Genomic DNA, 26,675 nt, shown 5'->3' with positions numbered 1-26,675 from the left:
CCTTCTCTTTATATTTAATCTCTGGTGACCCTCAATACCTCCTTTGATAAAGTACATCACTTAAGTACCTGCACATGGGTTCTTGTTCCTACACTATCAAGAAGTTACACCTTATGTATAGTTACTGTAAGCAACTCTTCTTGTCTTCAAACAGTGACCTGCCCTCCAGACTCTGAGTACATTGATTGTGGCCCAGCCTGTATTCCTTCATGCTCAGCACCCTCTACTAACTGCTCTGGTTCTTGCATCAGCGGCTGCTTCTGTAAACCAGGATTTGTTTTCCGTGGCCGGCGCTGTGTTCCTATTGAGCAGTGTGGATGTCTGGATGAAGAAAACAATTACTTTGAGGTACATTGTTGTGAGGCAGCATTTTCCCCAGTTTTGGGACCGAAGCCTTTACTCTAAAAATCTTGGTCTGTGTTTACACTCAGCCCGGTGAGATCATATTTGGAGATGGCTGTTCCAAGTTGTGTCGCTGTGCTGGCAACTACACTTTCGACTGTGTGGACAACACCTGTGACCCTGTGACAGAAGAATGTCGGGAGGTTGGTGGAGTGCATGGCTGCTACCCTAAAGGTATTACAGAAAGCCACAACAATCTTCCCTTAATCTATGATTATTTTTACAGACAAGCTATCAGTTTACAGATTATCTTTGAATACCCTCAAACAACATGTTAACTTCCAAACGCAAAGCCATTTTATACAATCTGCTACTTTAAGCACTTTTGTTTGAATTTATATCTTTGACACCAAGGGATTTTTCTCTCACAGGAACCTCCACCTGTATTGCTTCTGGTGACCCCCATTACACCACCTTTGATAACCGGCGCTATGACTTCATGGGAAACTGTTCTTACCTGATGTCCGAGCCTTGTAACAGCACAGACGTGCCTCACTTCGCTGTATACACAGACAATGAGAATCGCTTCAACAATCCTCATATCAGCTATGTAAAGGCAGTTCATGTCCATGCACTGGGAGTAATAGTGTCCATTCTGAAAGGAGGTATTGTGCAGGTAAGAGAAAAGAACATTGTTTTCAATATTAATGATTCATACACCATCATGTATACAATAGTAAATGTTATATATACATCTAATTTAGTGGCACATTCAAATGGACAATTCTGTTTTCTGACTTTTCTCAGGTCAATGGTACCAATGTGAACATTCCTCTGAGTCCTGTCAGTGGTGTTGATATTTTTATGTCTGGCAAGCACTACACAGTGGCCTTGAACTTTGGAGTAACTGTACGTTACGATGGAAACCACTATATGGACATTAAAGTTATCAAGGAGTGAGTATGGTTCTTATTAAATTCTTCTTTTATAACTTGATTCACTTTTGAATATCTCTACATGCTTGTGATCATTTTAAAGCTATGAGGACAAACTTTGTGGGCTGTGTGGGGACTACAACGGAGACTCTCAGGATGACTTCCAGACCCCAACTGGTGAACTGGTCCAAAGCCCCAATGACTTTGGCCACAGCTGGAACATAGACCCTGAGTAAGGCACTATGCTGTGACAACAGCCTTATCTCTATTAACTCAGATCATAGAGACCTCACCTCTGATTCCTCCTTCAGGTGTAACAAGCCAGAGGTTGGTCCATCCACAGGGTGTACAGATGCTGAGGAGGAGTTGTATGAAGGTCCTGCTTACTGTGGTATCATATTGAACAGCAATGGCCCATTTGCTGCTTGTCATCCAAAAGTCAACCCCAATGTGAGTAAAATCAAATCTGTTAATGCTTTTGAATTTGAATGCTTAATCGAACAACAGATATTTAAAGATCTTAACCCTGTGTGTATAGGGCTTCTTCAAAGACTGCTTGTTTGATGTTTGTGAGCTGGATGGTGCTCATTCTGCATTGTGTGAAGCAATAGAGTCATACGTCAATGAATGTCAGGACCGTGGCGTCACAATTGGACCCTGGAGAAACAGCACCTTCTGTCGTATGTCTGAAGAAAAAATAGCCCTTTACCATAAACTCTGACAAAAATACAGACAAAATGATGACACGCACTAACACACATTGTTCCTCTCCAGCTCTGAAATGCCCAGCCAACAGTCACTTTGAATCATGTGCACCAGTTTGCCAGCCTTCCTGCAATCCAACTCCACCAAGTCAGTGCAGCGGGCCTTGCTCTGAAGGATGTGTTTGTGACCCTGGATATATCCTCAGTGCTGGCCAGTGTGTGAAAGAAGATACATGTGGCTGCAGCTATAACGGACATTATTATAAGGTGAGGAAATTGAATGTGGTATCATTTAGGACAGAAATGGTTTGTCATAGTCAATCAACTAGTATTTGTCATGACTTTTCCTCTCTCTGTGGATTTAGCCAGGTGAAGAGTTCTTCACTAAGGACTGTGAGCTACAGTGTAAGTGCAACCCCCCATTTGTTACCTGTAGTGCTGCTGACTGCCCACCAATGGAACAATGTGGAGTACAGGATGGAGTAATTGGGTGTTACCCAGAAGGTGAGTACTCGGGTTAACTCAGAAAGTGTGTTTCCATCAAAAGTTTGATTTCAATCAGAATAAAGTAATTCATTTTTAAAGTAAATATTTTTTTTTATTATTATACATGCGACTGTTACTTGGCTTCATCTAGTTAAACAGATTACTACTGGCCTCAGTGCTGTGTATGTTTTGGGGTCCTAGGAGGTTGCATTATTTTCAAATAATTGAATATATAAAAAACTATATATACAATATTTGTAACATATCATTTTTATCTCTTTTCTCATTTTCTCAGAATCTAAAGACTGTATTATCTCTGGTGATCCTCATTATAACACCTTTGATGGCAAATACTACAGCTACATGGGCACTTGTACCTACACTCTGGCCCGCACCTGCAAAAACAACACTGGTAAGCAATAGTCAAGATAGGATACAAAGATCCACAACTACAGTAGCAATGAGTTTACTATTGATTTAATGTGCATAACATATCCCTGAAATAAACTTCAAAAGTTTTAAGAGTTTAAAGAATTACAGAGCTTCAAAATAACAATACCTTACTCTCTTCTGCAGGTCCCTGGTTCTCCATTGAGGCCAAGAATGAAGAGAGAGGAGTTTCTGGCGTTTCTTACCTGAGGAAACTGTACGTGACTGTTGACGGCATCACAGTGACAATGATGAAAAACAGGAGAACTCTGGTCAGTATCCACAGCAGCTGCCTTCATTAAACCATAACTGAAGTCATTCTGTAGTCTTGATATCATGAATTGAGGTTTTAAATAAATGGTTTCAGTATATGAAACTCTCTCTGGGATTTAATCCTTGAGATTAAGTAAATGGACATAATAGTTGTTATCAAATATTTTCTTTCAGTTGTTCATAATCTGTTCATAGTGAGATTATCCATCTGTCCATTTTTTCAATTTTCCAGGAACTATCTAGAAAATAAAGCGAAATAAATAAAATCATAGTTCTTCTTGTTAATTTTATCATTAGCCTTCAATCCCCCTCTGGTTATCTCTTTTCCACACACAGGTGAATGGACTCAGGGTGTCTCTCCCTCACTCCCCATCTCCGCTCATTTCACTGTCTGTTGCTGGACAATATGTAATCCTCACAACTCCGTTCGGCCTGAAGGTGCAGTGGGACGGCAATCATTACGCTAAAATCTCTGTTCCCAGGTACTTAAACTATTTAAACATCCTGATGAAGTTTATGCATCATTCTGACCTGAAGCATTTGACAGGAAACACTAAGAACCACAATGATTGTTAAGGGTTGCAGATCTTAAGTAAATCCTCTAAAAGAAAAATCTAAAAGCTTCTCTGGGAAATGTATATCTTTACATTAATCTATCTTTTTATTCCTCTGACTCATTTTATCAGTTCCTACTATGACCAGATGTGTGGCCTGTGTGGGGACTATGATGGAAACCCCAATAATGATTTCACTAAGCCTGATGGCTCCCAAACCGACAGCTCAAATCAGTTTGGCGACAGCTGGAAAACTGATGAGGATGAGGATGCAACGTCAGTAACTCTCACTCTTCTTCATAATCAGACTGTTTTATTAGGATTAAGTTAACTTCCCATGCTCGATAATGTCAGTGTTGATCACTTCAGATCTGTGTTGTGTTTTCAGGTGCAAGCCTGACCCCGGGCCTCAACCTCCCTGCGATCCTGTGCTGGAGGGCGTCGTGTCAAACCCAGAGAACTGTGGGAGAATAACTGACACAAATGGAGCATTTAGGTTAGGATTTACCAAACTACGAAAACAATGTTGAAACATTCAATTTGAAATGAATCATAAGGAATAAACACGCTGTGTTATTCATACGGACTCTAGCATGAGACAATGAAGGTCTTTTAATGATAAATAATTGCCCACTTTCTCTCATATTTGCTCCTCACAGGGACTGTATAAAGGTGGTGAACCCGTTGCCTTACTTCCAGAGCTGTGTGTTTGATATGTGCCGTTATCAGGGGCTTCAGCAGGTCCTTTGTGACCAGCTTCAGGCTTACACTGACGCTTGCCTGAGTGCAGGTGCACCTGTCCATCCATGGAGAGAGCCAGACTTCTGTCGTGAGTCATTCTCTCATTTATTGTATCAAACTGGATTAAGGTATAGGAAATATAGGAATAGGAAAGCTAGAATTGAACAATTACTTTATCCTTATTATTTTTATTATTTATGGGGCCTTTATGCCTTTAATGGCCAAGGTAAAAAGACAGGTACCTATGCCTTGGAAACTTATTTTCATAATTTAATGCTGTTTTTCCTTCATTTTTGTACAGCTCTGGAATGTCCTCCAAACAGCCATTACTCCATGTGTGTGAGCTCCTGTCCGGAGACATGTCTGGGTATCAATGGACCCCCGGGCTGCAGTGAGAAGTGTGTCGAGGGCTGTGAGTGTGACGCTGGCTTCATCCTCAGTGACAGCAAATGTGTTCCTGTTAAAGACTGCGGCTGTGTGGACTCCTCAGGCTCCTACCATCCAGTGAGTTTAACACTAAGACTGACTGATGTAGCATTGACAAAACTTTGATTCAAACATTCATAAAAACACAGCAAACTTGTCTTTTGATATTTAGGTAAATGAGAGCTGGTATCTGGAGGGCTGTAAACAGCACTGCACATGTGAAGGTGGAGGAAATATTCACTGTTATGACACCAGCTGTCCTCCTAGTGAGAGCTGCCAGCTTCAAGATGGAGACTATGTCTGCAAACCAAGCGGTAACAATTATAGTACTGGTGTATACATGATAAAGTTTTGATCACATGTACTGGTGCATTTACATATCTCATCATATAATGAATATACACACGTCAAGATAAACAAACCAGTTGGCAATCCTGATATATCTAGAGCTTATCTTTCTGAATTGTACTCCTTCATTTTTATCCTTCTCTTTATATTTAATCTCTGGTGACCCTCAATACCTCCTTTGATAAAGTACATCACTTAAGTACCTGCACATGGTTTCTTGTTCCTACACTATCAAGAAGTTACACCTTATGTATAGTTACTGTAAGCAACTCTTCTTGTCTTCAAACAGTGACCTGCCCTCCAGACTCTGAGTACATTGATTGTGGCCCAGCCTGTATTCCTTCATGCTCAGCACCCTCTACTAACTGCTCTGGTTCTTGCATCAGCGGCTGCTTCTGTAAACCAGGATTTGTTTTCCGTGGCCGGCGCTGTGTTCCTATTGAGCAGTGTGGATGTCTGGATGAAGAAAACAATTACTTTGAGGTACATTGTTGTGAGGCAGCATTTTCCCCAGTTTTGGGACCGAAGCCTTTACTCTAAAAATCTTGGTCTGTGTTTACACTCAGCCCGGTGAGATCATATTTGGAGATGGCTGTTCCAAGTTGTGTCGCTGTGCTGGCAACTACACTTTCGACTGTGTGGACAACACCTGTGACCCTGTGACAGAAGAATGTCGGGAGGTTGGTGGAGTGCATGGCTGCTACCCTAAAGGTATTACAGAAAGCCACAACAATCTTCCCTTAATCTATGATTATTTTTACAGACAAGCTATCAGTTTACAGATTATCTTTGAATACCCTCAAACAACATGTTAACTTCTAAACGCAAAGCCATTTTATACAATCTGCTACTTTAAGCACTTTTGTTTGAATTTATATCTTTGACACCAAGGGATTTTTCTCTCACAGGAACCTCCACCTGTATTGCTTCTGGTGACCCCCATTACACCACCTTTGATAACCGGCGCTATGACTTCATGGGAAACTGTTCTTACCTGATGTCCGAGCCTTGTAACAGCACAGACGTGCCTCACTTCGCTGTATACACAGACAATGAGAATCGCTTCAACAATCCTCATATCAGCTATGTAAAGGCAGTTCATGTCCATGCACTGGGAGTAATAGTGTCCATTCTGAAAGGAGGTATTGTGCAGGTAAGAGAAAAGAACATTGTTTTCAATATTAATGATTCATACACCATTATGTATACAATAGTAAATGTTATATATACATCTAATTTAGTGGCACATTCAAATGGACAATTCTGTTTTCTGACTTTTCTCAGGTCAATGGCACCAATGTGAACATTCCTCTGAGTCCTGTCAGTGGTGTTGATATTTTTATGTCTGGCAAGCACTACACAGTGGCCTTGAACTTTGGAGTAACTGTACGTTACGATGGAAACCACTATATGGACATTAAAGTTATCAAGGAGTGAGTATGGTTCTTATTAAATTCTTCTTTTATAACTTGATTCACTTTTGAATATCTCTACATGCTTGTGATCATTTTACAGCTATGAGGACAAACTTTGTGGGCTGTGTGGGGACTACAACGGAGACTCTCAGGATGACTTCCAGACCCCAACTGGTGAACTGGTCCAAAGCCCCAATGACTTTGGCCACAGCTGGAACATAGACCCTGAGTAAGGCACTATGCTGTGACAACTAACAGCCTTATCTCTATTAACTCAGATCATAGAGACCTCACCTCTGATTCCTCCTTCAGGTGTAACAAGCCAGAGGTTGGTCCATCCACAGGGTGTACAGATGCTGAGGAGGAGTTGTATGAAGGTCCTGCTTACTGTGGTATCATATTGAACAGCAATGGCCCATTTGCTGCTTGCCATCCAAAAGTCAACCCCAATGTGAGTAAAATCAAATCTGTTAATGCTTTTGAATTTGAATGCTTAATCAAACAACAGATATTTAAAGATCTTAACCCTGTGTGTATAGGGCTTCTTCAAAGACTGCTTGTTTGATGTTTGTGAGCTGGATGGTGCTCATTCTGCATTGTGTGAAGCAATAGAGTCATACGTCAACGAATGTCAGGACCGTGGCGTCACAATTGGACCCTGGAGAAACAGCACCTTCTGTCGTATGTCTGAAGAAAAAATAGCCCTTTACCATAAACTCTGACAAAAATACAGACAAAATGATGATTCACACTAACACACATTGTTCCTCTCCAGCTCTGAAATGCCCAGCCAACAGTCACTTTGAATCATGTGCACCAGTTTGCCAGCCTTCCTGCAATCCAACTCCACCAAGTCAGTGCAGCGGGCCTTGCTCTGAAGGATGTGTTTGTGACCCTGGATATATCCTCAGTGCTGGCCAGTGTGTGAAAGAAGATACATGTGGCTGCAGCTATAACGGACATTATTATAAGGTGAGGAAATTGAATGTGGTATCATCTAGGACAGAAATGGTTTGTCATAGTCAATCAACTAGTATTTGTCATGACTTTTCCTCTCTCTGTGGATTTAGCCAGGTGAAGAGTTCTTCACTAAGGACTGTGAGCTACAGTGTAAGTGCAACCCCCCATTTGTTACCTGTAGTGCTGCTGACTGCCCACCAATGGAACAATGTGGAGTACAGGATGGAGTAATTGGGTGTTACCCACAAGGTGAGTACTCGGGTTAACTCAGAAAGTGTGTTTCCATCAAAAGTTTGATTTCAATCAGAATAAAGTAATTCATTTTTAAAGTAAATATTTTTTTTTATTATTATACATGCGACTGTTACTTGGCTTCATCTAGTTAAACAGATTACTACTGGCCTCAGTGCTGTGTATGTTTTGGGGTCCTAGGAGGTTGCATTATTTTCAAATAATTGAATATATACAAAACTAAATATACAATATTTGTAGCATATCATTTTTATCTCTTTTCTCATTTTCTCAGAATCTAAAGACTGTATTATCTCTGGTGATCCTCATTATAACACCTTTGATGGCAAATACTACAGCTACATGGGCACTTGTACCTACACTCTGGCCCGCACCTGCAAAAACAACACTGGTAAGCAATAGTCAAGATAGGATACAAAGATCCACAACTACAGTAGCAATGAGTTTACTATTGATTTAATGTGCATAACATATCCCTGAAATAAACTTCAAAAGTTTTAAGAGTTTAAAGAATTACAGAGCTTCAAAATAACAATACCTTACTCTCTTCTGCAGGTCCCTGGTTCTCCATTGAGGCCAAGAATGAAGAGAGAGGAGTTTCTGGCGTTTCTTACCTGAGGAAACTGTACGTGACTGTTGACGGCATCACAGTGACAATGATGAAAAACAGGAGAACTCTGGTCAGTATCCACAGCAGCTGCCTTCATTAAACCATAACTGAAGTCATTCTGTAGTCTTGATATCATGATTCTAGGTTTTAAATAAATGGTTTCAGTATATTAAACTCTCTCTGGGATGTAATCCTTGAGATTAAGTAAATGGACATAATAGTTGTTATCAAATATTTTCTTTCAGTTGTTCATAATCTGTTCATAGTGAGATTATCCATCTGTCCATTTTTTCAATTTTCCAGGAACTATCTAGAAAATAAAGCGAAATAAATAAAATCATAGTTCTTCTTGTTAATTTTATCATTAGCCTTCAATCCCCCTCTGGTTATCTCTTTTCCACACACAGGTGAATGGACTCAGGGTGTCTCTCCCTCACTCCCCATCTCCGCTCATTTCACTGTCTGTTGCTGGACAATATGTAATCCTCACAACTCCGTTCGGCCTGAAGGTGCAGTGGGACGGCAATCATTACGCTAAAATCTCTGTTCCCAGGTACTTAAACTATTTAAACATCCTGATGAAGTTTATGCATCATTCTGACCTGAAGCATTTGACAGGAAACACTAAGAACCACAGTGATTGTTAAGGGTTGCAGATCTTAAGTAAATCCTCTACGAAAAATCAAAAAGCTTCTCTGGGAAATGTATATCTTTACATTAATCTATCTTTTTATTCCTCTGACTCATTTTATCAGTTCCTACTATGACCAGATGTGTGGCCTGTGTGGGGACTATGATGGAAACCCCAATAATGATTTCACTAAGCCTGATGGCTCCCAAACCGACAGCTCAAATCAGTTTGGCGACAGCTGGAAAACTGATGAGGATGAGGATGCAACGTCAGTAAATTTCACTCTTCTTCATAATCAGACTGTTTTATTAGGATTAAGTTAACTTCCCATGCTCGATAATGTCAGTGTTGATCACTTCAGATCTTTGTTGTGTTTTCAGGTGCAAGCCTGACCCCGGGCCTCAACCTCCCTGCGATCCTGTGCTGGAGGGCGTCGTGTCAAACCCAGAGAACTGTGGGAGAATAACTGACACAAATGGAGCATTTAGGTTAGGATTTACCAAACTACGAAAACAATGTTGAAACATTCAATTTGAAATGAATCATAAGGAATAAGCACGCTGTGTTATTCATACGGATTCTAGCATGAGACAATGAAGGTCTTTTAATGATTAATAATTGCCCACTTTCTCTCATATTTGCTCCTCACAGGGACTGTATAAAGGTGGTGAACCCGTTGCCTTACTTCCAGAGCTGTGTGTTTGATATGTGCCGTTATCAGGGGCTTCAGCAGGTCCTTTGTGACCAGCTTCAGGCTTACACTGACGCTTGCCTGAGTGCAGGTGCACCTGTCCATCCATGGAGAGAGCCAGACTTCTGTCGTGAGTCATTCTCTCATTTATTGTATCAAACTGGATTAAGGTATAGGAAATATAGGAATAGGAAAGCTAGAATTGAACAATTACTTTAGCCTTATTATTTTTATTATTTATGGGGCCTTTATGCCTTTAATGGCCAAGGCAGAGAAGCCAGGAATGCCATCACAGAAAGACAGGTACCTATGCCTTGGAAACTTATTTTCATAATTTAATGCTGTTTTTCCTTCATTTTTGTACAGCTCTGGAATGTCCTCCAAACAGCCATTACTCCATGTGTGTGAGCTCCTGTCCGGAGACATGTCTGGGTATCAATGGACCCCCGGGATGCAGTGAGAAGTGTGTCGAGGGCTGTGAGTGTGACGCTGGCTTCATCCTCAGTGACAGCAAATGTGTTCCTGTTAAAGACTGCGGCTGTGTGGACTCCTCAGGCTCCTACCATCCAGTGAGTTTAACACTAAGGCTGACTGATGTAGCATTGACAAAACTTTGATTCAAACTTTCATAAAAACACAGCAAACTTGTCTTTTGATATTTAGGTAAATGAGAGCTGGTATCTGGAGGGCTGTAAACAGCATTGCACATGTGAAGGTGGAGGAAATATTCACTGTTATGACACCAGCTGTCCTCCTAGTGAGAGCTGCCAGCTTCAAGATGGAGACTATGTCTGCAAACCAAGCGGTAACAATTATAGTACTGGTGTATACATGATAAAGTTTTGATCACATGTACTGGTGCATTTACATATCTCATCATAAAATGAATATACACACATCAAGATAAACAAACCAGTTGGCAATCCTGATATATCTAGAGCTTATCTTTCTGAATTGTACTCCTTCATTGTTATCCTTCTCTTTATATTTAATCTCTGGTGACCCTCAATACCTCCTTTGATAAAGTACATCACTTAAGTACCTGCACATGGGTTCTTGTTCCTACATTATCAAGAAGTTACACCTTATGTATAGTTACTGTAAGCAACTCTTCTTGTCTTCAAACAGTGACCTGCCCTCCAGACTCTGAGTACATTGATTGTGGCCCAGCCTGTATTCCTTCATGCTCAGCACCCTCTACTAACTGCTCTGGTTCTTGCATCAGCGGCTGCTTCTGTAAACCAGGATTTGTTTTCCGTGGCCAGCGCTGTGTTCCTATTGAGCAGTGTGGATGTCTGGATGAAGAAAACAATTACTTTGAGGTACATGAGTTGTCATTGTTGTGAGGCAGCATTTTTCCCAGTTTTGGGACCGAAGCCTTTACTCTAAAAATCTTGGTCTGTGTTTACACTCAGCCCGGTGAGATCATATTTGGAGATGGCTGTTCCAAGTTGTGTCGCTGTGCTGGCAACTACACTTTCGACTGTGTGGACAACACCTGTGACCCTGTGACAGAAGAATGTCGGGAGGTTGGTGGAGTGCATGGCTGCTACCCTAAAGGTATTACAGAAAGCCACAACAATCTTCTCTTAATCTATGATTATTTTTACAGACAAGCTATCAGTTTACAGATTATCTTTGAATACCCTCAAACAACATGCTAACTTCCAAACGCAAAGCCATTTCATACAATCTGCTACTTTAAGCATTTTGGTTTGAATTTATATCTTTGACACCAAGGGATTTTTCTCTCACAGGAACCTCCACCTGTATTGCTTCTGGTGACCCCCATTACACCACCTTTGATAACCGGCGCTATGACTTCATGGGAAACTGTTCTTACCTGATGTCCGAGCCTTGTAACAGCACAGACGTGCCTCACTTCGCTGTATACACAGACAATGAGAATCGCTTCAACAATCCTCATATCAGCTATGTAAAGGCAGTTCATGTCCATGCACTGGGAGTAATAGTGTCCATTCTGAAAGGAGGTATTGTGCAGGTAAGAGAAAAGAACATTGTTTTCAATATTAATGATTCATACACCATCATGTATACAATAGTAAATGTTATATATACATCTAATTTAGTGGCACATTCAAATGGACAATTCTGTTTTCTGACTTTTCTCAGGTCAATGGTACCAATGTGAACATTCCTCTGAGTCCTGTCAGTGGTGTTGATATTTTTATGTCTGGCAAGCACTACACAGTGGCCTTGAACTTTGGAGTAACTGTACGTTATGATGGAAACCACTATATGGACATTAAAGTTATCAAGGAGTGAGTATGGTTCTTATTAAATTCTTCTTTTATAACTTGATTCACTTTTGAATATCTCTACATGCTTGTGATCATTTTAAAGCTATGAGGACAAACTTTGTGGGCTGTGTGGGGACTACAACGGAGACTCTCAGGATGACTTCCAGACCCCAACTGGTGAACTGGTCCAAAGCCCCAATGACTTTGGCCACAGCTGGAACATAGACCCTGAGTAAGGCACTATGCTGTGACAACTAACAGCCTTATCTCTATTAACTCAGATCATAGAGACCTCACCTCTGATTCCTCCTTCAGGTGTAACAAGCCAGAGGTTGGTCCATCCACAGGGTGTACAGATGCTGAGGAGGAGTTGTATGAAGGTCCTGCTTACTGTGGTATCATATTGAACAGCAATGGCCCATTTGCTGCTTGCCATCCAAAAGTCAACCCCAATGTGAGTAAAATCAAATCTGTTAATGCTTTTGAATATGAATGCTTAATCAAACAACAGATATTTAAAGATCTTAACCCTGTGTGTATAGGGCTTCTTCAAAGACTGCTTGTTTGATGTTTGTGAGCTGGATGGTGCTCATTCTGCATTGTGTGAAGCAATAGAGTCATACGTCAATGAATGTCAGGACCGTGGCGTCACAATTGGACCCTGGAGAAACAGCACCTTCTGTCGTATGTCTGAAGAACAGATAGTCCTTTACCATAAACTCTGACAAAAATACAGACAAAATGATGATTCACACTAACACACATTGTTCCTCTCCAGCTCTGAAATGCCCAGCCAACAGTCACTTTGAATCATGTGCACCAGTTTGCCAGCCTTCCTGCAATCCAACTCCACCAAGTCAGTGCAGCGGGCCTTGCTCTGAAGGATGTGTTTGTGACCCTGGATATATCCTCAGTGCTGGCCAGTGTGTGAAAGAAGATACATGTGGCTGCAGCTATAACGGACATTATTATAAGGTGAGGAAATTGAATGTGGTATTATTTAGGACAGAAATGGTTTGTTATAGTCAATCAACTAGTATTTGTCATGACTTTTCCTCTCTCTGTGGATTTAGCCAGGTGAAGAGTTCTTCACTAAGGACTGTGAGCTACAGTGTAAGTGCAACCCCCCATTTGTTACCTGCAGTGCTGCTGACTGCCCACCAATGGAACAATGTGGAGTACAGGATGGAGTAATTGGGTGTTACCCACAAGGTGAGTACTCTGGTTAACTCAGTTTCCATTCAGTTTTTAAACAACCATCCATCCAATCTCAGACAGATTAAAGCAATAATGTATTTTTAAAATAAATGTCTGACTTAAAAATCATACAAATCCAGTTTTTGCAATGCTGAACTAACAGATTTAGATGCATTTTTAGCTCTGGTTTATCCAGCATGTATTTCCATTAATGAGACAGCAACTGATATCAGCTTTGTGGACTGGCTCTAAAAGGAAAGATATGGTGTGAAATTAATCCTCCTAAATATTATTTTAAGTATATTTGGCTAGAGAGATGGACACTCTAGCTTGGTTATGCTTGTGAACGTACTTTATATAATAGTATTCCGTGAGTCATATGATGTTGTATCACATGCAAACAGGTCAAAACATCAGCTTTTCATTATTTACAAACAGTGTGCAACAGTAAACTATTTAAGTTCACACATTCTAAAGCTGGAAAATAGTTAATCAATCTCTTTTTTCTCTCTCAGAGTCTCAAGACTGTATTATCTCTGGTGATCCTCATTATAACACCTTTGATGGCAAATACTACAGCTACATGGGCACTTGTACCTACTCTCTGGCCCGCACCTGCAAAAACAACACTGGTAAGTAATGGCCAAAGCCAACTATCAGCAGTGACATTAGAGTGCTTTGGTCATCAGCAGGTGATATGAAGTGGTAAACTCTTGTATTCTTACTATTGATAAAATGTATACTAAATGTCCCCTAAATCAACTTAGAATAAGAATATACATGCACAGCTTCAAAATTAACTTCACTATCACTTCACACTATCTTGGGACTGCAGGTCCCTGGTTCTCCATTGAGGCCAAGAATGAGGAAAGAGGCATTTCTGGCGTTTCTTACCTGAGGAAACTGTACGTGACTGTTGACGGCATCACAGTGACAATGATGAAAAACAGGAGAACTCTGGTCAGTATCCACAGCAGCTGCCTTCATTAAACCATAACTGAAGTCATTCTGTAGTCTTGATATCAAGGATTGGGATTTTTAGTAAACAGTCACAATATATTTTAGTCTCTCTTAGATTATAATCTCTGGGGTTGTGTTATTGCACATAACAGTTTTGAGACATAACTCTTGTCTTAAATATTTTCTATTAAGTGTTCCTATTCTGTTCATAGTAACATTATCCCTATGTCAATGTTTCTGTTTTACTAGATTAATCTTATTTTTAAAGAAAAAAAGTCATTTGCCTTCAATCCACCTCTGGTTATCTCTTTTCCACACACAGGTGAATGGACTCAGGGTGTCTCTCCCTCACTCCCCATCTCCGCTCATTTCACTGTCTGTTGCTGGACAATATGTAATCCTCACAACTCCGTTCGGCCTGAAGGTGCAGTGGGACGGCAATCATTACGCTAAAATCTCTGTTCCCAGGTAATTAAACTATTTAAACATCCTGATGAAGTTTATGCATCATTGTGACCTGAAGCATTTGACAGGAAACACTAAGAACCACAATGATTGTTAAGGGTTGCAGATCTTAAGTAAATCCTCTAAAAGAAAAATCAAAAAGCTTCTCTGGGAAATGTATATCTTTACATTAATCTATCTTTTTATTCCTCTGACTCATTTTATCAGTTCCTACTATGACCAGATGTGTGGCCTGTGTGGGGACTATGATGGAAACCCCAATAATGATTTCACTAAGCCTGATGGCTCCCAAACCGACAGCTCAAATCAGTTTGGCGACAGCTGGAAAACTGATGAGGATGAGGATGCAACGTCAGTAACTCTCACTCTTCTTCATAATCAGGCTGTTTTTTTAGGATTAAGTTATTTTCCCATGCTCGATAATGTCAGTGTTGATCACTTCAGATCTGTGTTGTGTTTTCAGGTGCAAGCCTGACCCCGGGCCTCAACCTCCCTGCGATCATGTGCTGGAGGGCGTCGTGTCAAACCCAGAGAACTGTGGGAGAATAACTGACACAAATGGAGCATTTAGGTTAGGATTTACCAAACTACGAAAACAATGTTGAAACATTCAATTTGAAATGAATCATAAGGAATAAACACGCTGTGTTATTCATACGGACTCTAGCATGAGACAATGAAGGTCTTTTAATGATTAATAATTGCCCACTTTCTCTCATATTTGCTCCTCACAGGGACTGTATAAAGGTGGTGAACCCGTTGCCTTACTTCCAGAGCTGTGTGTTTGATATGTGCCGTTATCAGGGGCTTCAGCAGGTCCTTTGTGACCAGCTTCAGGCTTACACTGATGCTTGCCTGAGTGCAGGTGCACCTGTCCATCCATGGAGAGAGCCAGACTTCTGTCGTGAGTCATTCTCTCATTTATTGTATCAAACTGGATTAAGGTATAGGAAATATAGGAATAGGAAAGCTAGAATTGAACAATTACTTTAGCCTTATTATTTTTATTATTTATGGGGCCTTTATGCCTTTAATGGCCAAGGCAGAGAAGGCAGGAATGCCATCACAGAAAGACAGGTACCTATGCCTTGGAGACTTATTTTCATAATTTAATGCTGTTTTTCCTTCATTTTTCTACAGCTCTGGAATGTCCTCCAAACAGCCATTACTCCATGTGTGTGAGCTCCTGTCCGGAGACATGTCTGGGTATCAATGGACCCCCGGGCTGCAGTGAGAAGTGTGTCGAGGGCTGTGAGTGTGACCCTGGCTTCATCCTCAGTGACAGCAAATGTGTTCCTGTTAAAGACTGCGGCTGTGTGGACTCCTCAGGCTCCTACCATCCAGTGAGTTTAACACTAAGGCTGACCCATGCAGTTCTGGGGCCATAGGCAAGATTATGAAAATGACGCCTGGAGTAGGGAAGTTGGGAAGTTTTGATTAAAATATCCAAAGAACCACTACAAACAAAACGAGTAAACTGAAAACATACATTTCTCTTCATTACATTATCCATCATTTTAGCTTTTGTAGTTCACCTAAATAGAAGTTAAGTGAAATTAATTATTAAAGATTTCGTTCAAATTTTTAGGCTTGTTGTAAGTTTGTCATTCTTGCAAGAAAATGACAAGCAAGCTCTCCAAATGTGCTTTAAACACTACACAGCAAAATCAACAACTCAAATAGCCAAACAACAAGCTCTTCCACTTAAGCACTGAAAAAACTGCATATGCTGGTAAGGTATGTTTTTCCCAGCGTTAAAACATACTTAACCGGCATATGCAGTTTTATTCAACAGGGACATTGACCAATCTGGGGATCTACATGGTACTCGAGTTGCCCACAATGCACCGCGGCATGTATAAATGATTCAGTTTGCTACTTTATTTGTGCTGTTGTTGTTATGTTTCACTTTGAGATCGTTTGTTGCTTTCAGTTATTTGTATTTTATGCTTGATTCTCATTCATGTGATTTATATATGTTAAATGCTTATTCATTTATTTAGCTATAGAAATAATGACATTTTATGGCTATATCAGACAAATTAATATTAAATATAAATATATAACATTCATCAGCTTTATATTTTATTACAGTTCGGTTGAGTTAAAATGCTTTATTAATCCCTGCACAAAACAACATGGCATTGTCGCCACCTACTGGACGAATCTCGATTCGAATCAATGCAATAATCTTTTGATAAACTGATTAAAATGAGTCGAGTTACTGTGATAAATCAAAACCCATGCTAGTAGCATCTATATTACCTATTGCTGAAAACGCAATGCAGAATATAAGATGTTAATGTTCAAAAATAGGAGAAATGTGCTTGCCTTGTGGATTTCTAACACATACCTATCAATGTGGCCGTATTTAGGTAAATGAGAGCTGGTATCTGGAGGGCTGTACACAGAAGTGTACATGTGAGGGAGGAGGAAATATACAGTGTTACAACACCAGTTGTCTTCCTACTGAGAGCTGCCAACTTCAAGATGGAGACTATGGCTGCAAACCACTTGGTAACAAATATAAACTAGTCTACACATTGTATAGTTTTTAGCATCTTATCACATTAAAAAAAAGCATGTAGATCTGCACAAACTGATTGATAAATAGAACTAAACTTTTATCTCTTTCTGTTTTAGGTACAGGCATTTGCTCAGTTTCTGGTGACCCTCATTATAACACCTTTGACGATAAAGTACATCACTTCATGGGTGCCTGTTCCTACGTTCTCACCAAGCCCTGTAATGAGACCTCAGGCTTGCCATACTTCTCTGTGGAGACACAGAACGAGCACAGAGACAATAATAAGAAAGTATCTTATGTAAGATCTGTCATCATCAATGTTCATGACACAACAGTCATTTTGGACAAAGGTCGCAAAGTTCAGGTACGGGACATTTCTAAGGTTTGTGAGACATAAATAACATATTACAGGAGATCAGAACAGCAGTCCAATCATGTCCCTACCTTATTTGTACATCCTGCAGGTGAATGGAGTTCAGGTCACTGTGCCGGTCACACTTTCAAATGGTATTAAGATCTTCCTAAGTGGCAAATTTGTGGTGCTCGAGACAGACTTCGGATTGCGTGTCCGTTTTGATGGAAACCATCATGCAGATGTCACCTTGCCTTCCTCTTACAGCGGACTGTTATGTGGACTCTGTGGTAAGGACTGCAAATTCAGTTATCTAACTAACTAATGGAGATTCAAGAGCTACGTAATACTGCTACTAACCAAAGATTGATGTCAGTCATTTTAACAATAATAATTTTACAGGAAATTATAATGATAATCCTAATGATGACAACATCAAGCCAGATGGAACGCCGACAGACAGCACTAATGAGCTTGGAGAAAGCTGGCAGGTGCCAGACGACAGACCTGAGTAAGTAAAAGCATATTTAATTGTGTACTGCACCAATAATAGTAAGATTTCATTTATTTTGTTTCTAAACATGCTCTTTTTTTATCATTGAAGCTTTTATCATTCATGCCTGTTCCTATCTCACATAGTTGTACTCACGGTGGAGGAGACATTGAATGTGATGACAAGATCCAGAATGAAGCACAGAAGCCTACTAGCTGTGGCATGATCACCGACCCCAATGGTGGGACACACATGCATTTAAATATACATTTTAAAATGTTTTAATAATGAGGTCACTGGAAAAATACATAAAAAGCTTTATCACAATTAAAAATTTGTGTCATATTATTTTTTTATAGTTTTTATTTTATTTTACTTCATTTACCTAATTGTATCTATTTATTTTTATCCTCATACAATTTCAAATCAGCGTATGATAGCGTTGTTTTTACAGGATGTAATAATTAAATATTTTTTGAGGGCTTATTTTTTTTTTTTTTTAATTTAGTCAACATTTGTAAATGATATTCCACCTTTTATGTTAGAACACATGATTATTTACCAGCATTGAATGGTCTGACTACAAACCTTGTAATACATTTTGGATGAAATATTACCAATGACTTGAACATGACTTGAAGAGTAAATGGCAAATGTGCAAGAGGTCTTATTTTACTTTATTTATGACTATAATCCAGCACATCTGTTTATTGCATAGAGCTTTGCAGTTTTATAGAGCTGTTCTGTGACACAACACCTGTTTTATGAATCATCAAAGCCTACTTATCACTCTTTTCCCAGGAATCTTCAAGCCATGTCATGCAGTGGTGCCTCCTGGTCCTTACTTTGAGAACTGTGTGTTTGATCAGTGTGGCACTGGTGGCGCCACAGTGGCTCTGTGCCAAGCTATTCAAAGCTATGCTGACCTGTGCGCTCAAGCCGGGGTGCCAATTAACTGGAGGAATAACACCTTCTGTCGTAAGTGTTTGAGCCCTGTGTCCTTAAAACCTGCAATTAACTCTATCCTGGTAACCTTTCCAAGACTCAGCCTTTGTATTGTGCATGCCTCAATTAGGGAGTGATCAGTGAATGCCGTTTGTATTTTTGTGTTTCTAAATTAGCTGTGCTAAAACAGTTCTACTTTTATGTTTCTCTGTCTCTGCCCATAGTTTCTCATCCATCTTTCTCTTTTTTCCAACTATTTTAATTTTTTCATTTGTTTTTCTATAACTGAATTTCTCTTCTGACACATTGCACCCATTTATTTCCATTTCTTCCAGCTATTAAATGTCTGGTTGGCAGTCACTATGAGCCGTGCGGTTCAGCCTGTCCAGCCAGCTGTCAGGACCCTGGATCTGAAAGCACCTGTTCTGAGCCCTGCGTTGAGGGATGTGTGTGTGACCCTGGTTTTGTCCTCAGTGGGGACAAGTGTGTGCCCTTCAGCGAGTGTGGTTGCACCGACAGAGACAACAACTACAGACCTGTGAGTTCTTCAGAAGATTGAATGAAGCTTTTCATACAAGTTAAACAAATTTCAGTTCGCAGTACGAATAGAGGTGTAGTTTAATTATGCACGTTTTAATTTCTAGTTTAGGCTATGTGCCTTTTTGCCTTTTAATTATTAATGTGTATCTGTGTGGTTTTCAGGTTGGAGACAGCTGGTTCACAAAAGATGATTGCACAGAGCGCTGTGTTTGTTCACCTTTCAATACGGTGACGTGCGAGGCATGGCAATGTGGTCCCGCTCAGGAATGTAAGGTCAATGAGGGTGAACTGGGCTGTGTGAACACAGGTACATGCTCTTTATATGTCTTCTGTCTATCTATATCACTATCCATCTATGTCTTTTTATGTGTCTGTGTATGTTTTTATGTGTCTCTCTGTCTGACACATGCTAATTGACCTTCTTTGCAGGAGTGGGCATTTGCCACATTGCTGGTGATCCTCACTACTACACTTTTGACGGCATCATGCACACCTACATGGGTACCTGCACTTACACGCTGGTGGCGATATGCGACACCTCTATGGTGACACCCTTCACCATCGTGGCCAAGAACGAAGAGCGCGGCCAACCAGAAGCCTCGTATGTTCGCTCTGTGACCGTCTACCTGCCCACTGCCAACATCACCATCAGCAAGAGTGGAAGAGTACTGGTGAGAGCCCGAGAAGGAAGGAAGAACAGATGCAGTAGTGGTTTTGACTAGGCCGCATTTGCATGTCTTCTTCTGATTAATCATCATGAATAGACATATTACAGTGACATATTGCATAATATCATAGATGAGATTCTAAACAATAGTTATTCGGTGATATGATTGTGTTAATTCTCTGGTTTGTACACGTATCTGTCCTCTCCGCTGACTAGCTGGATGAACGCAGGATAAAAACCCCCTACGACATCAGTTCAGCCAAGGCAAGGGTGTTCACCAGTGGAGTAAACACCGTCCTCGACACTGACTTTGGCCTGATTGTGAAGTTTGATGGAGTGCACCATGTCGAAATCACAGTCCCTGGAGACTATTTCAACAAGGTATGAAACTATACAAAAACATAGCTAGAACAGAACCCTACCTGATATTTATTGTGAATGTAGTATTTCGATACAAATGTTTATTAGTAAACCAGATTTTTTATTTTATTTGTCTGAATTGCAAAAAGAAAAGGGAAAGAATTTCCCCAAGCAGATTTTACACATCACTCACTGAAACTTATTTTTTTTCCTGTAACTTAACTTTCTTTTTATAGGTGTGTGGAATGTGTGGTAACTACAACGGAGATTCCTCTGATGACAACTTGAAGCCTGATGGCAAACCAGCCAAAGATGCCATTGAACTTGGTGACAGCTGGAAGGCTGAGGGAGACAGTGATCCTGGGTGAGTGTTCAATTATTTAGTTACTCTAAACAAACTACAACTATAAACAAACCTTGATAGACCTTTGGTGCTTATGAATTTGAGCCAATCATGGTGAAAAATCAGTACAATTTCTTCTCTTGTGTTCATCCGTGCCTCGTTCCTCCATCCGCAGATGTCAACCTGATCCACGGCCGGATGACAAACCCAACTGCAACAAGAATGAGGAAGAAATCTACAAGTCCCAGTGTGCGGCTTCTATCCTGTCCGATCACTTCAAGCCCTGTCACGCTCTCATTCCTCCAGAATCTTTCCTGGAGAACTGCGTCTATGACATGTGCGAGTATAATGGCATGCAGTCGACTCTGTGCGATAACATTGATGCTTACGCTCAGGCCTGTCATAGCGCTGGAGTCACGATCAGCTGGAGAAACAGCACCTTCTGTCGTAAGTGAAAGTGGAAAGAGGATAGGAAAGATGAAGAGATGTGCTGAGAATGGAGAAAGAATCATTTGCCTTTTTATTTGCAATGATAAAAAGAGAAGGACTTTGATGCTAAATAAATTAAGCATTTATGAGATTCTTCACTGATGACCTCTAGGCTATGCATAAATATTAATTAATTTCTAGCATATTTTGAAGGAAGAAATGTTCTGTGAGTATGTCAAAGAATCCTTGTTGTTCAAATCCGATGCATAAAAATTCTTTCCTTTGTGTTTTTTCTTTCCAGCTCTCCCGTGTCCACCAAACAGTCACTATTCTGAGTGCACAGCACCATGTCCTCCTACTTGTGCCGATCTCTTCCCCATATTCTGCCCATTACCACCCAACAGCTGTGTAGAGGGCTGCCAGTGCAATGGAGGTTTTGTGCTAAGTGACGGCAAGTGTATTCCCCTCTCAAGCTGTGGATGTGTTGACAGCAGTGGAGAGTATCATGATGTGAGTAAAGTTGCTTGATTTCTGTGACACATGACTGAATATTGAAAGTTTTTTTTTATTTTTTTTAAGAAATTTAAGATACTTTTATTCAGCTAAGAACAACTAAAAGGTTACAAAATGATAATAACACATTTATAATCTATTATTTCTATTATTTCAAATTAATGCTGTTTTTTTTTTTTTTTACCTCATATTGATAGAAGAATCCTGAAAAAAAAAGTGATTCACATTTTGAAATATGCTAAAATAGAAGTTATTGTAAATTGTTATAATATTTCATAGGATTACAGCTTTTACTTTTTTGATTAAATAAATGCAGCCTTGGAGAATATAAGAGACTTCTTTAAAAATCTCACTGACCCCAACTTTTCTGTTCTTTCTACCTTCATGAATTATGGCAAAAACATGATACAGTATTAGAAAAAGGTGCTGCAAAGATGGCCGCGCTTTAATTTTTTGTCACAAAATGTTACAATACTGCCTGGTATCAATTTTAGGTGGGAGATTCGTGGATAACGGACCACTGTGAACAGAGGTGCAGCTGCAGTCTTGGAGGAGTGCTGTCCTGCACGTCCTTTGAATGCAATGAGAACTCGATCTGTGATCTCAACAGCAATGGAGACCGTTACTGCAAACCTGAGAGTGAGTTTAGGACAGTTTTACTGTAAATAAAGTCAATTTACAAAATGTTGTATTTGATATAGATAAATGAACAAAAAAATTGGCATTTTCTTTTACACATTTTTATCTTGTTTCCCGTCTTGACGTTTTTGGGGTTTAATGACATCTAAAGTAATGTAAATGTTTAACCCTTGAAGCAGGTTCAAAGTCAGTCGTAAAGTCCATCTCAGGAATGAACTAACTCAAACTTCTTTTACACTTCATAGAATTCGATGACTGCAGTATTGCCGGGGACCCTCACTATCGTACCTTTGACAAATACAATCACCACTACCAGGGAGCGTATACCTATGTATTAACTCAGAGCAACAATCTACCGAGCTCCCTCACCCCTTTCACAGTCCGTGGCAAAAACCAGCGGCAGGGAGGCATCGGCCGGGTGTCACTGCTGCGCGAGGTCTATGTGGATGTGTACGGCATTACTGTTCGCATGCAGCAGAATAAGAAAGTTCTGGTGAGAGATTCATGGGACATGTAGTCAATCCTAATAGTTGTATCTAACACACATTCAAACTACTACTGACCAGGCAATATAGTAACATTACAATATCATGTATGTCTTTGCATTTTTTTCTCCATCAGGTCAATGATGAGAAAGTTGGTCTACCATTCAGTCCTGTACGTGGAGTGAACATAAAAACCAAGTCTCGCTTTGTTATGCTCACAACTGACTTTGGCCTTTCTGTGCGCTTTGATGGAAATGCTCAAGCAGGTAGATCAAAACTTAAAATCGTCAATTTGTCAGGGATTTTTTATGCACAATTTTTTTAAAGTATATAATAACAAAAACTATCTCTCTCTCTCTCTCTCTCTCTTTCCCTAAAGTGGTAACTCTGCCTAGTGTATACAGATCTCGTGTTCTCGGCCTTTGCGGTAATTATGATGGGCAGAACGGTAATGAGTACACAAAACCAGACGGCACAGTAACCCGCAACCTCAATGAGTTTGGAGACAGCTGGAGAGTAACTGACAGACAGGCGGGTCTTCGTACCACATCCCTACCAAAGATGGTGCACCTACACAAGTACGGAAGAAAGCTATGCATTATAAATCAACTGGGAATTTCTCATGCACTTCACTCTAATCATAATATAAAAATCCTGTCTTCTTTACTATTAGGCGTGAAGTGCAGGCCGATCCAGATTCAGGGTTTGAGACGACGGGCTGCACAGATGCTCTGCTGAATGAGCTGAATGGGAATAAAATGTGTGGGGCTATCAGTGACCCTAATGGGCCTTTTGCTGCCTGTCATGCTGTGAATGCTCCGAATGTCTTCCAGGAGTAAGTAATGTGTGCATGTGTTTGAGGGAGTGTACAAGTAATGCAAAGTGGGTGTGTGTTGCACAAACTTATGTATGCTTATGTATGTGTGTGCGTTTGACTGAGATAAACTTGTGATATGCCGATGTTGCTGCGGATGCACAGTCCTTCCTGACCGTGTGTGTGTTTGCATTGCAGGAATTGTGTGTTTGACCTGTGTGCTGAGCAGGGCAGTGAAGTACTGCGCTGTGAAAATTACGCGGTCTACGCTCGGGCTTGCCAAGATCAGGGTGTCAAAATAGGGCCGTGGAGAAAAGAACTGAATTGCGGTATGAAAAATGTAGTAATTTACACAATGTGGAGTTAATGCATGCTATAGCAATATAAACACACAATGTTTCATTAAAAAATAAAATAAAAACCCTGTCGAAAATCAGATTCCAAAAAAAATATATAGCAGTTTCCACTTTCAACATTGATAATAATAAGAAATGTTTCTTTAGCAAAAAATCAGCATACTGGATTGATTTCTCTAGGATCATGTGACACTGAACCTTCAGCATTGCCATCACTGAAAAAGAAAACATTTAAAATATATTAAAAAATATACATTTTATTTAAAATTGTAATAATACTGCACAACATTACTTTTTTATTGTATTTGTGAACACATAAATGCAGCCTTGTTGTGCACAAGTTTTTTTTTTTTTTTTTTTTTTTTTTTTTTTTTAAACATGTTGCTCATCAGTGAAAACTACAGTAGCACTCATTATGTCTATTATTAAGGGGAAATTTGGTTATTATTGTTATTTATTTATTTTTTGGAGACATTTTGTTCATCCGTTTCAAAAAGCAAAGTTTAACCAATGTCATGAAAAGTGACGTTAATGCATTAATTTCGAGAGGTGATTGGCTGCCGTGGCTGGAGAGTATACATCAACATCTTCAGTTTTATGAGCTTTTCTCAAGGTTATATTCTTGAGAATGTACTCTTATGATCCAGTCATTGTGATGTATGCATATTGCAGTGGAGAATTTATAAATAGATAGATAGATAGATGTTCCTTCTTTTGTGTGTTCTTTCCTTATTGTGTGTGTTGGTGATTTAGGTCTGCAGTGTGGGCCCAATAGCAACTACACAGACTGTATGACTCCTTGCCCAGCGTCCTGCGCAGACCTGGCGGCTCCCTCCGAGTGTGAGCAAACACTGTGTGTGGAGGGATGTAACTGCGCCCCTGGCTTTGTCCTGAGCGACCAAGACTGTGTTCCTTACAGCGAGTGTGGATGCACTTACCTCGATCGCTATTATCTGGTGAGCCTTTTGATGCATGTAAAATACTACAGGTTAAAGGTTGTGATATCGAATGAACTGCACAAGTCTTGATGATCATGTTTCTCTGTACACTTCCACACGCAGCTGAAGGAGACATTTGTGACAGAAGATTGTTCTCAGAGGTGTGAATGTACTTCCACCGGTGCTGTGTGTCAAACTAAGGGCTGTGGAGACAATGAGCTCTGCACTGTGTACGACACCAAACGTGACTGTTATAAATGTGAGCTATTACACTCTTTATATTATCACAGGATGTTCTCAAAATATGTTTTTTAGTCTGGAAACGATACAGCATTGGATATCATGTAGTTACATTATTATTTACTATGGAAGCTTATTTTTGCCATGCAATAAAAAATAATTGTGAATTTGTATGTAATTCATTAGAACTGTGAGATATATATAAAAAAATTCAGACTTTCATTTTCCTTTTTTTTGGGAGTTTACATCTCACAATTCAGTTTTAGAGAAAAAAAGACAGCATTGTAAGATAAATTGTGCGAAAACAAGCTTTCATATACTACAGATGCTGTGCATTATTAAATAATGCACTTATTTTTAACTTCTTTTGCCCTCTGTCTCTCAGCGAGTCCATGTTTGAGCTCGCCCTGTCAGAATGACGGGACCTGTGTGGAAAAAGCAGATGGTCCTGGTTACACCTGCACTTGCTCTGAAGGTTTTGAGGGCACAAACTGTGAGGTCTTTAAAACCCCCTCTGCGGGAGGCCTGGGTAAGTGAATGGGAACAGACTGTATTTATTCTTTAACCTAACTAGTATTTGCGTGCCTAAATGTGAAAACATATATGCCGGCCACGTGCAATTAAAGTTTTTCCTGCTTGCTGTTTTATAGATAAAACATCTATTATCTTGATTGGAGTCCTCGTGCCCCTTGGCGTCATCCTCATAGTCACAGCGATTGTGTGCATTTACAAGAAGTGCAGGTAAAGCCCATTTAAAGAATAAGGCAGATCTAAAGACACTCTTCTTGCAATAAAGTTAAAAACATTCCTAGCCTAGCACTGACTTGAAATAGTTTCAAACACTGGTTTTCTAAAGTAAATTAATGATTGTTAATCCCTTTTTACACAGCGGCAAAAAGATGAGTGATGAATCAAGTCAAATTGAGTTGAACAAAAATACAGGTATGTGGTAAAGGATTATACTTTCTTCTTTCTAAAAAGAAAACAACAGAGTTGTAATTTGAGCATTTCTAAATTTGTCCACAGATCAACCCTATGAAACTCTAGATGAGGATAAGAGGGAGGAAACAGACAACAGGGTGGTGAATGCCACAACATTTTGAAGCAAAACCGTTTTTTTGACAATGATTTGCTGACAAGATTTTGTTTATATTTATTCACTTTAAATGTCTTTGTGAAATATTTGAACTAAGTTGCAAAACCTGTTTATATTTTACTTTTTAAAATGTTTCCAGTAACATATTTATAAACTTTATTGTAATTTTTGGTCTTAGCTATGTTGTGATTTGGGGAATGAGTGCAATTATCAAATGTCTATAAATATCTAATGTGAAATAAATGATATTTTCTTCTG

The 26,675-nt window shown here is 39.8% G+C and overlaps 1 protein-coding gene across 50 annotated transcripts in view; it reads left to right on the top strand.

Annotated features, from left to right (window-relative positions):
* LOC128017062 (IgGFc-binding protein-like) overlaps window positions 1-26,669 on the top strand; it is a 46,896-nt gene extending 20,227 nt beyond the window's left edge. For 25 of the 50 annotated variants that reach the window (XM_052602163.1, XM_052602168.1, XM_052602166.1 and 22 more), the window contains 60 exons: window positions 4,766-4,968; window positions 5,063-5,204; window positions 5,528-5,721; window positions 5,805-5,949; window positions 6,147-6,391; window positions 6,523-6,671; window positions 6,754-6,882; window positions 6,966-7,104; window positions 7,193-7,334; window positions 7,429-7,625; window positions 7,724-7,862; window positions 8,140-8,256; window positions 8,421-8,545; window positions 8,883-9,028; window positions 9,231-9,374; window positions 9,487-9,594; window positions 9,758-9,927; window positions 10,164-10,366; window positions 10,461-10,602; window positions 10,926-11,119; window positions 11,213-11,357; window positions 11,555-11,799; window positions 11,931-12,079; window positions 12,162-12,290; window positions 12,374-12,512; window positions 12,601-12,742; window positions 12,837-13,033; window positions 13,132-13,270; window positions 13,771-13,887; window positions 14,091-14,215; window positions 14,538-14,683; window positions 14,888-15,031; window positions 15,144-15,251; window positions 15,415-15,584; window positions 15,821-16,023; window positions 17,056-17,197; window positions 17,324-17,571; window positions 17,672-17,849; window positions 17,962-18,070; window positions 18,199-18,293; window positions 18,854-19,030; window positions 19,333-19,535; window positions 19,700-19,844; window positions 19,967-20,208; window positions 20,421-20,585; window positions 20,801-20,928; window positions 21,083-21,354; window positions 21,638-21,846; window positions 22,344-22,488; window positions 22,734-22,981; window positions 23,110-23,239; window positions 23,353-23,551; window positions 23,647-23,808; window positions 23,986-24,116; window positions 24,897-25,099; window positions 25,205-25,340; window positions 25,707-25,850; window positions 25,972-26,062; window positions 26,211-26,263; window positions 26,348-26,669. In XM_052602163.1, coding sequence (XP_052458123.1) covers window positions 4,766-4,968; window positions 5,063-5,204; window positions 5,528-5,721; window positions 5,805-5,949; window positions 6,147-6,391; window positions 6,523-6,671; window positions 6,754-6,882; window positions 6,966-7,104; window positions 7,193-7,334; window positions 7,429-7,625; window positions 7,724-7,862; window positions 8,140-8,256; window positions 8,421-8,545; window positions 8,883-9,028; window positions 9,231-9,374; window positions 9,487-9,594; window positions 9,758-9,927; window positions 10,164-10,366; window positions 10,461-10,602; window positions 10,926-11,119; window positions 11,213-11,357; window positions 11,555-11,799; window positions 11,931-12,079; window positions 12,162-12,290; window positions 12,374-12,512; window positions 12,601-12,742; window positions 12,837-13,033; window positions 13,132-13,270; window positions 13,771-13,887; window positions 14,091-14,215; window positions 14,538-14,683; window positions 14,888-15,031; window positions 15,144-15,251; window positions 15,415-15,584; window positions 15,821-16,023; window positions 17,056-17,197; window positions 17,324-17,571; window positions 17,672-17,849; window positions 17,962-18,070; window positions 18,199-18,293; window positions 18,854-19,030; window positions 19,333-19,535; window positions 19,700-19,844; window positions 19,967-20,208; window positions 20,421-20,585; window positions 20,801-20,928; window positions 21,083-21,354; window positions 21,638-21,846; window positions 22,344-22,488; window positions 22,734-22,981; window positions 23,110-23,239; window positions 23,353-23,551; window positions 23,647-23,808; window positions 23,986-24,116; window positions 24,897-25,099; window positions 25,205-25,340; window positions 25,707-25,850; window positions 25,972-26,062; window positions 26,211-26,263; window positions 26,348-26,424 — 9,503 coding nt within the window. In that variant the 3' untranslated portion in view covers window positions 26,425-26,669. Of the gene's footprint in view, window positions 1-2,762; window positions 2,880-3,043; window positions 3,169-3,505; window positions 3,652-3,855; window positions 4,000-4,111; window positions 4,220-4,382; window positions 4,553-4,765; window positions 4,969-5,062; window positions 5,205-5,527; window positions 5,722-5,804; window positions 5,950-6,146; window positions 6,392-6,522; window positions 6,672-6,753; window positions 6,883-6,965; window positions 7,105-7,192; window positions 7,335-7,428; window positions 7,626-7,723; window positions 7,863-8,139; window positions 8,257-8,420; window positions 8,546-8,882; window positions 9,029-9,230; window positions 9,375-9,486; window positions 9,595-9,757; window positions 9,928-10,163; window positions 10,367-10,460; window positions 10,603-10,925; window positions 11,120-11,212; window positions 11,358-11,554; window positions 11,800-11,930; window positions 12,080-12,161; window positions 12,291-12,373; window positions 12,513-12,600; window positions 12,743-12,836; window positions 13,034-13,131; window positions 13,271-13,770; window positions 13,888-14,090; window positions 14,216-14,537; window positions 14,684-14,887; window positions 15,032-15,143; window positions 15,252-15,414; window positions 15,585-15,820; window positions 16,024-17,055; window positions 17,198-17,323; window positions 17,572-17,671; window positions 17,850-17,961; window positions 18,071-18,198; window positions 18,294-18,853; window positions 19,031-19,332; window positions 19,536-19,699; window positions 19,845-19,966; window positions 20,209-20,420; window positions 20,586-20,800; window positions 20,929-21,082; window positions 21,355-21,637; window positions 21,847-22,343; window positions 22,489-22,733; window positions 22,982-23,109; window positions 23,240-23,352; window positions 23,552-23,646; window positions 23,809-23,985; window positions 24,117-24,896; window positions 25,100-25,204; window positions 25,341-25,706; window positions 25,851-25,971; window positions 26,063-26,210; window positions 26,264-26,347 lie in introns of all 50 variants that reach the window. The other 25 variants (XM_052602187.1, XM_052602186.1, XM_052602162.1 and 22 more) reach the window with 16 other exon arrangements.
* The last annotated feature ends 6 nt before the right edge of the window (window positions 26,670-26,675 follow it).

The sequence above is a fragment of the Carassius gibelio genome, chromosome A7 (genome assembly GCF_023724105.1).
Source record: "Carassius gibelio isolate Cgi1373 ecotype wild population from Czech Republic chromosome A7, carGib1.2-hapl.c, whole genome shotgun sequence".
In the NCBI taxonomy this organism is placed as follows: Eukaryota; Metazoa; Chordata; class Actinopteri; order Cypriniformes; family Cyprinidae; genus Carassius; species Carassius gibelio.
Note: the sequence above shows the minus strand (reverse complement) of the source record. Positions and strands in the feature narration are given on the sequence as shown.